We start from the raw sequence: 18340 nt of genomic DNA on the forward strand, positions 1-18340 counted from the left end.
TTCTGCCAAGACCAAACACACTGACATGGCAGAATTTGAATTATGTAAAATTATTTTCTTGATTTAAAGGATGTTCACACATAACTGTGTTGCTAACATGTGAACAATTGGATTATGATGCATGATGGAAACATAAGTATGTGTTGCATTTTATTTTGTTTTTATAGAATTACCAAATTCCAACTGATGAACAGATAAATGTGTTTCACGTGATACTACGCTGTTGTGAGTTGGGCCCAAAATGACATTCAAAATGTTTCTGACTCTGATGGAGTAAAAAACTCTAAAACACTAAACACTAAAACACTTCCCCATTTAAAATAGCATTCATTACTGTCAAAATCATTTTAATTAAAGGCACACCTTGGCAATTAGTGATAATTTATTACAATAACTTTGCATTTTTCTGCTTAAGCATCAGGTTATTCTGTATTTCTTTGCTGTGGTATATTTTGCTATTCGGTTACTTGTCTTTCACTTCAGAATGTCTGTTATTTATTTTTTCTTATTATGGTACAGCACATTGGTCAGTGGACTTTTGTTTTAATAGTGCTTTATAAATAGACTAACCCAAACTGAAAACTGTTATTCTCATACAATCATATTCCTAAATAAGGATCCCAGATTAATGTTGGTTAATTTGTTTGGTACAGTTGTAAAAATTGTTCATGTGATTTAGATCTTACTTCTCTCCTCAATGTCTGAATTGAGTTATAATATGAGAGAGGAGGGACTCTGTGTTCATATGTCTCACAGAGACTGTGGTTGAATCGATTCTTTTCAGAGTGAACACTTGTATAATGGATCTTCATCCAGTTATTCTGCTCTGTGTCTCAGCTGGTATGTGTATTTATTTGCATAATTATTTATTTTTCTGTTAACAATTTTACTCAAAACTTTTCTCTAAAAAGTTACCAATTAACTTTCCATTTTCAGCTGCTGTCTTTGGAAATGTCATCAAACCAGACCAACCAGAAGTTTTTGCTGAGGAGGCTTCAGATATTACATTGTCCTGTAATTTTTCTGACTCTGGAACTACAGATAATCTCCACTGGTACCGTCAGTATGGAAGATCAAAACCTGAATTTCTTGTACTCACCTACAGCAGTGCAAAGGAAGCTCAGCGGTCTGATGTAGATCCAAGATTCACTGTTAAAGTTGAAAAAAGGGAACATGTGGATCTGAAGATCTCCTCTGCTGCTGTATCAGACTCTGCTCTGTACTACTGTGCTCTGCAGCCCACAGTGACAGGAAACACATCAGCTCTCTACAAAAACCTGTTACAATGAGAGATGAGAGACAAACACAGAGATAGAGATGAAGACAGAGAGAAAGAATCTGTGACTGGCAATTATGAACCAATAGTGGAAAAAAATCACAGGTAGTACTAAAATCAAAAGGCACACACAGATCCCTATGAAGCTACGCTTTAAAGGGGTCATATGATGCGATTTCAATTTTTCCTTTCTCTTTGGAGTGTTACAAGCTCTTGGTGCATAAAGAAGACAGCAGCATCATATGGCCCCTTTAACACCTGTAATTCAGTCAACTGTCAAACAATAAAGCATATTCCCCATTTGCAATAAATAGTGCAGGTTGATGTATGCCACAGGATGGCAGTGTTCACACACTTTCACGTGGAGATACTGCTATGTTCCTATCCTATATAAGAGAAATATAGTCATACTACAAAATTATGTTAAACGTTTATATAGTACAAATTATATTGAAAATATACTTACATAACAGAAAATATATAAATCAAGAAACCACATAATTTCTGGTATATTAATGTGCTTTTTGAAGAAATACTTCATTGTATATACTCCGTGCTCCATCATCACATTATCAAGCTTTGTGCAGTGATGCAAAATAGTGTAGTTATGAAAAATCAGTTTATTTGTGCTTATTGTTGACAGGTTTGGTGGCTGGAGACGACATTGAACCAGATAAAGGGACAGAAAAAAACTCTCAAGAAGGAGAAACTGTCAAGCTGAGCTGCTCATATACAGTAGTACAAACAGTGATTATGTTGTGCTTTACTGGTACAGACAGAATCCCAATGGAAAACCAGTATTTATTACGCAAAGGTGCCCGATTACGTTATGATGATAACACCTCTGATGGTCGGTTTCAGTCAACTACATCACGTACACCCACTGAACTCACTATTACTGATGTACGTATGTCAGATTCAGCTCACTATTATTGAGTAGCAGCCCAATGATTAAAAAAACATGACATGTCTGAAAAATCTGAAGCTCTTTTCACTTTGAAAATATCTAGTGAAAACCACAATCTATCCAGCCCTGAATGTAATAAAATATGTGGCAACACTTGAGTGAGTTTGACTTAGACATAAAAAGCAAAAAAAAAAAAAAAAAAACTCTACCGAAAATGAACTGACAATGTGTTCTGATATCATATTCTTTGCAGTTCCTTTTATACACAAATACATTCTTAATATAATTTCTTAATTGCTTGTCTTCAAGCAGTGAAACAGGGAGCCAATGGAGGGAAGTAACTTAAGTGAGATTTGTTGAAAAGGTGTTGAGATTTCTTTCTTTTCAATTATAGGACTCCTTGTAGTTCTTCAAATAACTGTCTCAGCACCACTTCTGTTGAGTTCATGGCTCTGTTGACTCTCCAACAGCATCCAGCCTATTTGATATTATTGTTCAGTCTGTTGGGTTTATCATGGCTTTGGCAGTGAAATTCTGAGCTTCTTCTTACATAAGCCATTGTCATGCTCAAATCTAGTCCTCAACAAACCAAAGCCATATTCTTTATATATGGACAAAAGCATGTGAAAACACCTTTTAATTGATAGGCGTTGCTAATCCAGTAATTTTATATTTATTAATTTTGCAAATGCTTTTACCCAAATGGTCTTTATGATTTATGTAATACAATAACATTCTGTGTGCTTTTTGGTCTTGCTGCAGCAGTTTGGGAAGGGACAACAATCCTGTGCACAAAGAAAGAATGATATGTTATTAAAACATTTGTTTTTATAATAGTACAGAAAGTAACAAAAGTCTTTGAAATCAGAAAGGGACTTATTGCATTAAGATTATATAATTTATTTCAGCTTTTGTCTAGAAGGTCCCTGTTTAATTTAATGAAACAACTAACATTAATTTCAGAAGTTGCCCACTGTGTGGCATAATCTATGACGCTGATTTATGAAGTCCCTGCTATATGTGTATGTCCTCTGCAGTTTTGCATTGTTAAACTAATATTGCCTGCTGCACATAAACTATGTTAATCTTGCTGAGGAATGTACGTTTAATGGCAGTTCTTAGTAAGTAACAACTCAATTAAATCTAACAAATGTGCAGGATCATTACATAAGAATATATATCTGTTTTTTTTTCCCTGACAGAGTGCATTACACAGGATTCTGTTAATCAGCCACAATATTTCAAAAAGCTTCTGAACATTACGCAGTTACACTTCACTGCACTTACAGTACCAGTGATTCATACCCTTCTCTTTACTGGTACCAACATAAAACCAACGGACTCCCAGTTTACATGCGCCGTAAACTCTCAACTGGATCAAGCAGCAGTGAAAAAGAATTTGAGGAAAGATTAAAGATCATGCAGATCTCAACAAATCCTCAAGCTCAGTTTCTCTGTCAATCCAGGATGTGTGTGTGTCTGACTGCTGTGTTTTATTGCGCTCTGCAGTCTGAAACACATACACATCCCGGACAATAAGAGCTCTGATTCATGCAGTTTTAACTTGAGCATTTTTTTCACTGCTGTTACAGAATAAACACACTTCAGCAGTGGGTGGAGCTTATTCAGCTTGTTGAGAGTGTGAGACAGTCAAACAGTTATTCAAACACTATTTTCCATCACTGTCTCTCTGAAGACATCATGTTTCTCTTTACCTGGATAATAATGCAACTTTGCATTGGTAAGAGATATTCATTCAAGCAATAGGTTTATTATGAAACAAAAAAACAAACACCTGAAAAAAAAACCTTAAAAACATTTGAGGCTTTGCATATATTTATTATTTTATTGCTTGATTAATTGAGACTCTTTTATTTTCCACAGGAACTTCTTTTGCTGATACAATACAACCACTGTCTTCAGAAAAATATATTGTTGAGGGTAAAAATGTGACTCTGTCTTGTAATTACAGTTCCACTGGCACTGTTAACTCTCTCCAGTGGTATCGACAGTATCTCGGAGCAAAACCAGAGTTCTTACTTCAGGTCAATGAATATTCAAGTAAATCTGAGCCTGATCTTCGTCTGTATTCAAAAGCTACAAAAGAAATCAAACGTGTGGATCTGATCATCTTCTCTGCTGCTGTATCAGACTCTGCTCTGTACTACTGTGCTCTGAGGCCCACAGTTACAGGAAACACAAGAACACTGTACAAAAACCTGATACACTATATTGCACTATATGTTTCATAAGTTTTCTGCATGAAGGCAGCATCAAATTAATCTATGTTTATTCGCAAATTCCTCTTAATTATCCATCATTTTAACATTTAGAGTTAGACTTTTGAGTACAGTATGTACTGTAAATGTAAAAAATTGTGTGTGTTACAAAAAAGATTAAAAGTCAAACAGGGAAAAACTACAACCAGTTTTTTTTTTTTTTAAATTTGTGGCAGAAGTTATTATGCATGCAAGCTCCTCGTAAGTGTTTAACCAGTGCTAACATATAGTCACACAGTGAAATCTAAACTCAGACTGGCTCATGTTCATTATCATAATATTTCATTAATATTACATCTGGAGTTTTTATACACTTTATGTAAACTATGTTAATCTGGCTGAGGAATTTATTTCTATTGGCTGCCGTTCTACGTAAACAGCTATTAATTCGAATTATTCCTTACATCAGGATATAGTTGAAAACTGATTTGTTTATTTACATATTTTATATTTCCTGATTGAGTGCACTTATCCAGTGCACTGATGGTTTAATCACTTTATTGCTTGATTCTTTTTCACAGAAACAGGAAACATAACAACACATTAAAGAAAACTGATACACAGTATTGCATCTACATCCCACATTTCCAACCCTCATATCTGCTAGCTCTATAAAGCACAAAATATTATTATACACATGGACTGTTAATTCACAGTACATGCATTTGCTTTCTCCCAGGTGGTGAGGAAGGAGGGGCTTCAAATATATCTGAAGGTAGTTTGTTGAACCCAACATAAGATCTTTTAAGCTGAGTCTGTAAACACAAATACAATGATACTCCATTCAGGTATTCTGCTCTCTGCTTTAGCATTTAAGTACCATTGTTTTTTTTTTAATGCATTACCTTTATGATCACAGCAAAGTGTGTACTATTACATCAAACAAAACAGTGGAGTTTGTTGCAGAGGGTTCAAATGTTGCATTATCCTGCAGTTATTCATCTGCATGGTCTTTACTTTGGTACCGTCAGTATCCCAGAACAGCTCCTGAGTTCCTTGTGCTCATCTCAGACAGTGCAAAACAAGCTCAGACGTCTGATGTAGATCAATGTTTCAGTACTAATGTCAGAAAAGAAAAACAAAACCATGTGGATCTGATCATCTCCTCTACTGCAGTATCAGACTACTGTGCTGTGAGGCCCTCAGTGACAGGAAACACAATGGCACTGTACAAAAATCTGACTGTAAAAGAAACTGGTGTTCTTCAGACAGGGAAAAATGTTACCCTTAAATCTTGAATTACATGCAGACCCTCCTCTATTATATCTAGAACCTTAAGATCATTTACTGCAAGGAAACAAAAAATAGGTGCATGATACCCATTGGTAGGCTATATCCAGTAACTAAATGGCTTTACAATACGGAGATGACTAGTGGGGATCAAGCATGTGTTCTAAAATCATTTTCAGGCAAATTCTAATTCTGTGAAAAATGTTATCCAAAATAACAATTTTTAAGATCTTTCAAACGTCATCCACAAGGGGTAAGCATCACTCTCTCCATGTATGAGTAGATCATGTGACAACACAAACATTTCAAGAAGCACTCTGTGAGATGAACACAGTTTTTGAGAGCACAGTTGAATGAATGTTTGTTCATAGATCAACTATGTTTAGATGGGCTTTGATTTCCCTGTGTTTCACAGCACATTATGATGGTAAGCACATCTGTATACTTTAAAAGAAAATAATTTACTTACAATCAGGTTAATAAATGTTTAGGTTTACTTTGCTAATAATTCATGTTAATGACTTACTTTTTTCGTTCTATTTTTCCAGTGTCCTTGGGACAGGGGAGGGTTGAACAGTCTTCAAGAGTAATGCCTGAAAGTGAAGGAGCTCAAGTTATTTTAATGTGTAATTATACTACTACTTCTACAAGTCCAAACCTCTTTTGGTACAAACAGCTACCAAACAGATCACCAACATTCATTCTGAATCAATACACCACTGAGCCTGATTTTATAAATAAATATTCTGCAACATTGAACTCCACATCAAGAACATTTCCACTGATGATCAAGAACCTACGTGTGTCTGACTCTGCTGTGTACTACTGTGCTCTGAGGCCCACAGTGACTAAAACACACTCAACACTCACACAAAAACTCAGGAATACACATTACAGGCGCACTTGAAAATCCATTTCACAATTCCACAAATTATCCCCCAAATTTATGTATTTTTTAAAGTTTGCAGATTCTGCCTCGGCATAATAAATAAGTAATAGGGGACAAAATAAAAGAAAACATACTAGAACTAGCAAAATATATTTTAGAATGACTTCTGTTTACATTTTCTTATGATAAGTTAATGACGGTAAATAAATCTCTTTCAAAATTATCAATTTGGATGATCCTGAAATTACACTATAGCCCACTGACCCACTTGACTAGACTGTATGTCCTTTTCAGTATCCTGAATTAAATGGCACACAAAAGGATATGAACCAAAACGCAAGAACTGCATTGCTGTAAACCAGTGGTCACCAACATTTTCAAACCCAAGATCCCTGACCTCGGCCTTTATGAAAGACATGATCTACTACTGTGTGTTTGCACTTGGATGGGTGAAATGCAGACCACAAATTCCAAGTATAGGACCATACTTGACCACACGTCATATCACTTTCACTTCTAATCACAATCCAAACTAAGAGGCTACACATATGTTTTTGAATTGAATTAGATGTATAATTTCAAGATTTAAACCAAAAACAGAACGGTCTGACTTTATCTTTGTGAAATTATGCTACACTGAACATACCTGCATGAAACAAAAACAGCAGACGGGCTGAATGAGACGCAAATTCACTCTGACTGCAGGTGGCGCTTATGGAACAGAAGTGAAATAGCGTTTCCTTGGTTACCCCTGTAAACAAAGCAGCGCTGCACTTATAAATACTACTTTATATGTAGGTAAGAGGAGAAGAAAATGCCATTGTCATGCTAACTTTTCTGAAGACAGTCACTTCCCTTAAGCGATACATTCATATAACCCCTCACCCAAATTCTGTATTTATATTTTCTTCCTATATTTCGAGCATCCTAAACAGTGAGCTTGCTCTGCCTGCTACAGTATTTTCTCCTCTTTGTGTCCATCTTCAGTGTCTCTGACCTCTGTTGATGTAAACACAATGGCACTGTACAAAAATCTGACTGTAAAAGAAACAGTGGTGTTCTTCAGACAGGGAGAAATGTTACCCTTAAATCTTGAATTACATGCAGACCCCCCTCTATTATATCTAGAACGTTAAGATCATTTACTGCAAGGAAACAAAAAATATAGGTGCATGATACCCATTGAGGCTATATCAAGTAACTAAATGGCTTTACAATACAGAGATGACTAGTGGGGATCAAGCATGTGTTCTAAAAACATTTTCAGGCAAATTCTAATTCTGTGAAAAATGTTATCCAAAATAAAAAAATGTAAGATATTTGAAACGTCATCCACAAGGGGTCAGCATCACTCTCTCCATGTATGAGTAGATCATGTGACAACACAAACATTTCAAGAAGCACTCTGTGAGATGAACACAGTTTTTGAGAGCACAGTTGAATGAATGTTTGTTCATAGATCAACTATGTTTAGATGGGCTTTGATTTCCCTGTGTTTCACAGCACATTATGATGGTAAGCACATCTGTATACATTAAAATAAAATTATTTACTTACATTCAGGTTAATAAATGTTTAGGTTTACTTTGCTAATAATTCATGTTAATGACTTACTTTTTTCATTCTATTTTTCCAGTGTCCTCGGGACAGGAGAGGGTTGAACAGTCTTCAAGAGTAATGCCTGAAAGTGAAGGAGCTCAAGTTATTTTAATGTGTAATTATACTACTACTTCTACAAGTCCAAACCTCTTTTGGTACAAACAGCTACCAAACAGATCACCAACATTCATTCTGAATCAATACACCACTGAGCCTGATTTTATAAATAAATATTCTGCAACATTGAACTCCACATCAAGAACATTTCCACTGATGATCAAGAACCTACGTGTGTCTGACTCTGCTGTGTACTACTGTGCTCTGAGGCCCACAGTGACTAAAACACACTCAACACTCACACAAAAACTCAGGAATACACATTACAGGCGCACTTGAAAATCCATTTCACAATTCCACAAATTATCCCCCAAATTTATTTATTTTTTAAAGTTTGCAGATTCTGCCTCGGCATAATAAATAAGTAATAGGGGACAATATAAAAGAAAACATACTAGAACTAGCAAAATATATTTTAGAATTACTTCTGTTTACATTTGCTTATGATAAGTTAATGACAGTAAATAAATCTCATTCAAAATTATCAATTTGGATGATCCTGAAATTACACTATAGCCCACTGACCCACTTGACTAGACTGTATGTCCTTTTCAGTATCCTGAATTAAATGGCACACAAAAGGATATGAACCAAAACGCAAGAACTGCATTGCTGTAAACCAGTGGTCACCAACATTTTCAAACCCAAGATCCCTGACCTCGGCCTTTATGAAAGACATGATCTACTACTGTGTGTTTGCACTTGGATGGGTGAAATGCAGACCACAAATTCCAAGTATAGGACCATACTTGACCACACGTCATATCACTTTCACTTCTAATCACAATCCAAACTAAGAGGCTACACATATGTTTTTGATTTGAATTAGATGTATAATTTCAAGATTTAAACCAAAAACAGAACGTCTGACTTTATCTTTGTGAAATTATGCTACATTGAACATACCTGCATGAAACAAAAACAGCAGACGGGCTGAATGAGACGCAAATTCACTCTGACTGCAGGTGGCGCTTATGGAACAGAAGTGAAATAGCGTTTCCTTGATTACCCCTGTAAACAAAGCAGCGCTGCACTTATAAATACTACTTTATACAGGTGCATCTCAATAAATTAGAATGTCGTGGAAAAGTTCATTTATTTCAGTAATTCAACTCAAATTGTGAAACTCGTGTATTAAATAAATTCAACGCACACAGACTGAAGTAGTTTAAGTCTTTGGTTCTTTTAATTGTGATGATTTTGGTTCACATTTAACAAAATGACTTCTGTCCCATGTCAATAACATGCATTTAAAAAACAGCAATTTAAGAATTTTAAATTAGTTAGTTCTGATTACTATATAGTTTTACATAAGGTCTATGTGCCAAAAAATGATCTTCATATTCTTCTGTGAGCCTGTATAAAGATGATATTTTCTTGACCTGCATGAGCAGATCTCACATTTAATAGACTAAATGTAATGTTTAGTTTTAAACTATGTGCAGATGTGAGTTTTTTTTTGGCATCAAACCTAAAGAGGAGGAGTTTGGCATATAGATCCGAGATGATCTTTTACATTTACATTTGCTAGACTGTCACAAAGCTCAGTCCTGCTGTAGTGAAACACACACATGTACAATGATTCTTCATTCAGTCATTCTGCTTTCTGCCTTGGCATGTAAGTGCTTTTGTGTATGTTTTGCATGCATTTGCATTTCGAATTTGAGAATATACTGTACATATAACATACTTTGTCAAATAATCTTCTCACCTTACTTGCTTAATGAACGTTTTAATTGAAAATATAAACTTATTACATCCTTAAATAATGTACATTTTTCTCTGCTCATACACTTTAGAATCTTATATCACAATGCGACATTAATATTTAATATAATTAACTAGCATTGTTTATTATATGTATTCCATTTCAAATCACTGCAGTAAATCAATTTCATCATTATTTACACTTTTTTTTTTTCCAGGTGTGAGTTTTGGAGATGAAATCACACCAGACAGCACTGAGAAATCTGCTGCAGTGGGTTCAACTGTTAGTTTATTGTATGTATTCCATTTCAAATCACTGCAGTAAATCAATTTCATCATTATTTACACTTTTTTTTTTTCCAGGTGTGAGTTTTGGAGATGAAATCACACCAGACAGCACTGAGAAATCTGCTGCAGTGGGTTCAACTGTTACTTTATCCTCCAGTTACTCCTCTGCAGACTCACTTCAATGGTACCGTCAGCATCCCGGATCAGCTCCTCAATTTCTTGTGCTCATAATAGAGAGTGTGAAAGAGACTAAGACATCTGATGTAGATCCCAGGTTCTCTACTAAGCTCAGAAAAGAAAAACAAGTCACAAAAGAAATCGAAATCAACCGTGTGGATCTGATCATCTCCTCTGCTGCAGTATCAGACTCTGCTCTGTATTACTGTGCTCTGAGGCCCAGTCACAGGAAACACAAGAACACTGTACAAAAACCTGACACAGATGAAGGTGTATTTCTTTCCATAAATATAGGTATATTATAAATTCACACTGTATTAATATGAGATAAACTATAAAACAATATATAAACTATATAGTTGCAGCAGTGGTAAGATAAATTATTCATATTTTTAAACTTAATACTATTATGAATGCTATTTGTTTACACTCCCCTCTAGGATGCAAGTCACTGACTAAATGTTGATTCAAATACAGTTCAACTTGAATTTTTGTAATACCTATTTTTACCACCAAAATAAACTTCATCCCTAAATTCACTCTTTGTGGATATGCACATCTAAAGAGAGACTCACTGCTGATAATCTTGGTTATGATTTAAAGTCATATAAGTATTGCATGAGGAATTAATATTAACTATAATAAAGTGTTGCATGAGGAATTAATCCAGATCATATTCTGTTTATCACATAATCATATAACAGAGTCAGTAAGTAACCACAAGAGGGTGCTATGCAGTATAGGATATGAATAGTACTCAAATAACATAATGGTCTATGAAACAGATCTGATTTGATCTGCTCTCTCAAAGAGCTCTCTAGAAGAGGTGGGGTTTAAAGCACTGATACCTGATGTGATCTTCTTAAACTTCATGTCTGTTAGAGAGAGAAATAAGAAACACACACAATGAGTCTCCATTCTGTCATTCTGCTTTCTGCCTTTGCATGTAAATATTGAAGTGTTGTGCATCCAGATACTCCGAGCAGCCATAATGGCTCATTTCTGCTCAAAATTAAGTATGAAGTGTTTTTCCTTTTGTTACTGAACATCTAAATTGAATGATTCAATTTTAACACGTGTTCAAAAAAGATTTGATCTACTTTTGCAGATGCAACGTATGGAAATGAAATTAAACCAACCAAAACAGTGGAGCTTGCTGATGAGGGTTCAAGTGTTGAATTATCCTGCAGTTATTCATCTGCGTATACTCTTCACTGGTATCGTCAGTATCCCAAATCAGCTCCTGAGTTCATTGTGCTCATCTCAGACAGTGCAAAAGAAGCTCAGGAGTCTTATGTAGATTCCAGATTCACTGCCAAAGTTAGTAAAGACAAAGAAAACCATGTGGATCTGGAGATCTCCTCTGCATCTATATCAGACTCTGCTCTGTACTACTGCGCTCTGACGTCCACAGTGACAGGAAACACAAGAACACTGTACAAAAACATGATACACAGTATTGCATCTACATCACACATGTCCAGCCCCCATATCTTCAATAGTTAACACAGGGGAACACCCCTCTATATAGCAAAAAACAGTATTATATACATGAATTGTCATTCACTGTATAAAAAGATACAGTATAACATAAAGGGTCCCTGTTGAAAAAAACAGCATAAGCTAGTTAGGTATGTTTTGAAGCATGGCTGATGGTTTAAGATGGTCATGTGCTGGTCCTAAGCTGGTCCTGAGCAGGAGATAGTTGCTTAGGACCAGCACATGACCAGCTTAAAACAGCTCATGACCAGCTAAGGACCAGCTTAAACCAGCTCAAACCAGCAGTCATGCTTCAAAACATACCTAACCAGCATATGCTGGGGTTTTTTTCAACAGGGGTGACAGACAAAGATTCACTTAAAAGATACTTCAGGTATTCATAACATTTTATAAAGCAACCATGTTGAGGCAACCATAAGAGGTTTATATCTTAGGGGTAGTTTGTTGAACAGAGACTGTGTCATTTAAGTTGAGAAAGCACACATGATTACACTCCTTTTAGTTATTCTAAACAAATGTCCATGGGTATATCCAGTGAGTAAATAACCTTAAAACATACAGAGGGATATGTAATGAGGATCCAGCATTTGATTTGTAAAAAAAACAACAACAACTATTTTTAACAATCCTATCTTGATAAAGATTTGTTCAAGGTGTACAAAATAATATAAAGTTTAGCAATTTCAAACTTCATCCAGAGCCTCATGAGCCTCAAATCATCACAACAAACAAGCTCTTCAGTGAGCATTTAACTAATACATTAGCATATGCAGTGGAGACCTGACCTGAATCTGGAATTCAAAATCTCATTTAAATCCGGAAGTATTAACACTTTGAAACATTCATGTTAATTTTATTTGTTCATTAATAATTCATGTTTGTGTTTTTCTTAAGATTCATGTGTTAAATAAATATATACTGTATATATAATTCCTTGAAGCTAAAGCTTTCTTCTAAGCAATGGCAGAACAAAAACATGAGAAGCATTAGATGGCATCATCACACAGAAAGCAGGAAGTACCAGTGTGTTTGATTGTGAAACTGCAGAGACTCACAGTAACACAGATCTACAGCTCAGAGCACAGAGAACATTAATACACACCTGATCTGACCTAGTCAACATGGAAAAACACCTGCTTTTGATTTTAATTATGATTTCAGGTATAATATGAAATTTTTTATTCATTACAGTTGTAGACACATTTAAATGGAATAGTCTTGTGTTACTTGACTCACAAATTATTTTGTTCATTTGTTTTAGGTGTGATGACTGCAGACCAGATTAGACCAAATCAAGAAATTAGTGTCATAAAGGAAGATGAGACTGTGACCCTCAACTGCTCATATGATACAAGCAGCAGTTATGTTTATCTGTACTGGTACAGAAAGTATCCTAATGAAGAGCTTCGCTATTTGCTATACAAGGCTGCACGGTCAAGTAGTGGAGGTGGGAGCCCCGCTGATCATCGCTTTAAGTCGACTACATCACACACATCCACTGAACTCACCATTACTAGTGTAACTCTGTCAGATTCAGCTCTCTATTATTGTGCTCTAAGAGTAGCAGCCCAGTGATACAAAGTCTATGTGTAGCTATACAAAAACTCAAATTATTTGTCCCTTTTGATGTCAAGCCACATCAAACCCACAATCTAAAATTCACACAATATAATTACACTTGTGGAAACACCTGTGTGTGGTTACAGCTGAAATTTAGTTCAAGTTATAAAGGCAAACGAACATAGGCATATTCAACGCATGACCAGTCCTAATAGATGTGGACATCTGTCATGAACAATAAAACATAATATCTTAAGATCAAATAACAAAAATATTAATAAACCTGATTTAGATATACAGATATTGTTGAAATTTACAGTCTAGTTCAGCAAATGTGCTAAGAAAAATTTATTATTCTTATATAAAGCTAAACCTTAAGAATATAAAACTACTAAGAAAAACAAAGAAGTTTGACTGAATATTATATTATCCTGTCATTTTGTCTATCCTGGTTTCTCATCTTGGTTCAGATACATATAGATGTATATTATATGTAATATCATTTTACACAACAATGTCATATTATGCATAATCTGTCAAAGAATATTGCACTCTATGGTTTATATAATTTGAAATGATTTCAAAGGTTACAAATGAACTGAAAAACTGAAGTTTTTACTACAATGAATTCACCACCAGGGGGAAGCAATCCTTTAATTTCTTGTGTGAGACTGTTCTGTTGTTGAAAATATCAAGAGAAGCTACTAAGGATTGAGAGAGATTTGCCATTAGTAGAGACTCACATCAGTTGTCTGTCTCTCACTCTCACTCTCACTCAGAGCAACAATTACAAAATGGCTGATTATTACTCTTTTCTTCACACCACATGATTTTGGTGAGAACATCTTTCATTTACTCTTTATTTATTTGAGTTAATTAATATCTGATTGTTAATTCATGTCCGATCCTTTCCAGTGTGCTGGGGACAGGACAGTGTCAATCAGCCTTTAGGAGAAAAGACTTCTGCTGAGGGAAATCAAGCGACTTTATTGTGTAATTACACCCTCATGAGTGCTGCAAATGCTTATCTCTACTGGTACAAACAACTACCAAACAGATCACCGACATTCATTCTGAGTGACTTTTCCATTGGTAAAGGAACTATGCAGCCTGAATTTAAGGAGAGATTTCACATAAAACTGGACTCCACATTAGGAACAGTTCCTCTGACAATCAAGAATCTGCTTGTGTCTGACTCTGCTGTGTACCACTCTTAAGAAAAATGGTTCTAAACAGTACCAGAAAAGGGTTCTTCGGCTTGTAACAATAGCAGAACCCTTTTTAGTGCTAAATAGAACCTTTTTTATAGGGTTCCATATAGAACCATGCTTTGAAAATGCCATACAGGACCTTAATGGTGTTATAAATAACCTTTTTAATGATTGTTTTCATTAATATTAGTATGTTAATATCATTAATATTAGTATATTAATGATAATTATATATATATATATGTCACACCAAAATACAGATAATGATTAACTTAGAGGCATCATAGAGGATTGTGAAGATATTTCACTGGAGCTTGGTCTTCAATACACTTTTATGTTCTATTTTGTTTGACTTCTTTAAGCATTTATTTATGTTCAATGTCCATTGTCATTCATTAATGTATTCTGCTAATGACAGTGTTCTAACAACAGTTATTAGCAGAATACATTAATGAATGACAATGGACATTGAACATAAATAAATGCTTAAAGAAGTCAAACAAAATAGAACATAAAAGTGTATTGAAGACCAAGCTCCAGTGAAATATCTTCACAATCCTCTATGATGCCTCTAAGTTAATCATTATCTGTATTTTGGTGTGACTGAGTGGCAGTTTCTCTCTGCAGACGATGAGGTTGTAGGATGTGACAGCATCTGGAATGCACAATTGAGTTTAGATATACAGTTTGTCTCCTTTCATTTGTATATTTGAAAACAATTGTTTATGAAGGCCAAAAGTAGTATGTGAGCACTTCACAATGTTAAAAGAAAAAAGTAATATAAAGTCAAGGGATAGCTGGGTTTACCTGAATAGAGCTGGTCACACTTACATGTTTTCTTAAAAAAACATTCAAAATCTTACTGATCTCAAACTTCTGAATGGCAGTGGATGAAAGTGAACAGTAGCAGGAAGTTCAGAGAGGATGAAGTTCCTGTGTGTGTTTATGACTGATCTGCAGTGACTTACAGCTCAGAGCACTGAGAGCCTCAACAGAGATCTGAGCTGATCTGATTGAACATGGACAGATACTTTATATTGATTCTCGTTCTGGGAACAGGTGCATTATTTACTGAACAATTAATGAAAATCTGTATATGAATATTTACATTGTTTTAAAATCTCAAACTCCAAATCCTTTAATCGTTTGATTTTTTTGGAAAAAGTAAAGTGTGTTTGCGATATTATGTTTTCTACCTTGATTTCATAAATCAAAATCATATTGTTGACAGGTTTGGTGACTGGAGACAACATCGAGCCAGATAAAGGGACGGAAAAAAAAGAAACTGTCAAGCTGAGCTGCTCATACAGTACAAGTAGTGAATATGTTGTGCTTTACTGGTTCAGACAGTATCCCAACAGAGAACCACAATATTTATTACGCAAAAATGCACGGTCATCGGGTGATTATGAAGACACCTCTGATGATCGGTTTCATTCAGCTGCATCACGTACATCCACTGAACTCACTATTACTGATGTACGTCTGTCAGATTCAGCTCACTATTATTGTGCTCTAAGAGTAGCAGCCCAGTGATACAAAACATGAAACATGTCATACAAAAACCTGAAGCTCTTTTCACTTTGAAAATATTGAGTGAAAACCACAATCAGAACCCCAATCTATCCAGTCCTGAATGTAATAAAATATGTGGTCACACCTGTGAGAGTCTGAATTAGGCCTGTTAAAACAGTTCATCAAGTTTTACATCATCAATCCGTGACATGTTCATGCTGGTGAGCTGCATTTACAGTACATGCCGAATTGGAACATATTACAAACTTCTCTTCAGCAAATGCAAAACCACATGCATTTGCTACATTAACAACATGTTGCCATACCCTCGTAACTAAATGGTGTTGATATATCAGTAATTTCTGTCATCAAAGCCAAAGAATGACATTCTAGAGAGATTTTTTTTTAAACAAAATGAATCTCTCTCTCTCTCTCTGTAATTGTAATGTAAAACTGTCATTTCAGAAGTTGGCCACAATGTTGTGGCATAATCTATGATGTTGGTGCAAACTATTTATTTAAGCTCCTGTTGTATTGTGTTATACTGTATGTGTTTAACCTCTGCAAAAGAATGACTAACATTGTAATATAATAATCCAATTACAATAAACAATAAACGCCTTACAGGAAATTATGCAGATGTTAATATGGAAGTGGGATCCATGTGCAACCTGCTTTAAAGAAGTCAAGAAACCATAAAATAACAAATACAGAAACCAGAAAGTTAAAATGACAAGCAATAATTTTTAAATATAGAAAATGTATATGGTTACAGCATGCAGATGTAAATCATAAAAGTCTTTTCTAATTATAAATATGATGATGATGGCCTCTACAGAAGAAGCTCCGCCTATAAAGTGTTTGAGGTCTACTGCATCACAGAGAAGCAAAAGCAAGAAGAGACTCTTAACTTCTCAGTTAATTTTTATGACTTCTGTGATTTCAGTTGGAAAGCACAACAGATATAATGAAACAGTGGCAAAGGGTTATCATTCTATTCACATATTTGTGGGGTAAGTGGCACCATTAAATATGTGTGGTTTTAGACTAATTTTAATTTTTTAATATTGGAAATCCCTGTGTGTGGTTGTGTTTTCATTTCATTAGAAAATAAACTTACTTTTTAAAAAATTATATTTTAGGATGTGATTCTCAGGACAGTGTTGAACAGAAAACAAGAGTTCAAACAGCTTTTGAAGGTGAACCTGTAACAATCAACTGCACATATTCAACCACTGATTCATTTCCATATCTGTTCTGGTACCAGCAAGAAATAAAAGGATACCCTAGATATATGCTGAAGAAATTTCCCGGATCTGGTGAGGTTGATAAACAATTTGAAGGGAGATTTGATGCCAATCTCAACACCTCTACAACATCAGTGCCACTGATGATCAAGAATCTGCGTGTGTCTGACTCTGCTGTGTACTACTGTGCTCTGAGGCCCACAGTGACTGAAACACACTCAACACTCACACAAAAACCCTGCAAATAAATGAGCCCTAAATTAAATCATTCTTTTTTAGATTATATAAACATTTACAATTCCAACCATTCCACTTCATATCATAAATCAATTTATCCCATGTTTTAAATGTGACACTAGCCTAATATAAATCAGGTCGTTTTCACATCAAAACAACACACAGTGACCAATATTATGTTAAAACACATATGTTGAGTGTACTAGGTTATTACTAGAAATACATTTAATATGATATGAGCAGAAACGCAACTCTTATTTCAATGCTTTATACACTGTTGAATATTCCCTGTTTTATTAAATAACCCTACTGGGGACCAGAAGAGGGCGATATACAGTCAGCATTCATACATCAGCTCTTTAAGTTGGCATTGACAGAAAATAATTATGTAAATGAGTGTTACATGAGGCACATTAATACCTCATTTACTGGAAAAAAAAAACTGATTGTGATCAAAAACACTACATTGCTGTAAATAAATTCAATGAGATTTACTAGGATTGTTTTATATTTGAACTCAAATGTTGATCATCAAGAAGTACAATTAATTTCAATGTGTTCACATTCTGTGCAGTCACAACAAGGAGGAGTCTGTGGAGGT

At 35.0% G+C, this 18340-nt stretch overlaps 1 gene segment (V, D, J or C); it reads left to right on the plus strand.

Moving 5' to 3' along the window:
* The first annotated feature begins 796 nt into the window (after positions 1–796).
* On the plus strand, positions 797–1289 carry LOC107659361 (T-cell receptor alpha chain V region RL-5-like). The segment is given in 2 exon segments: positions 797–840; positions 937–1289. Coding segments are annotated over 2 exon segments (393 nt in total).
* Positions 1290–18340: the final 17051 nt, after the last annotated feature.

Source organism: Sinocyclocheilus anshuiensis, unplaced genomic scaffold (genome assembly GCF_001515605.1).
Source record: "Sinocyclocheilus anshuiensis isolate Anshui unplaced genomic scaffold, SAMN03320099.WGS_v1.1 scaffold940, whole genome shotgun sequence".
In the NCBI taxonomy this organism is placed as follows: Eukaryota; Metazoa; Chordata; class Actinopteri; order Cypriniformes; family Cyprinidae; genus Sinocyclocheilus; species Sinocyclocheilus anshuiensis.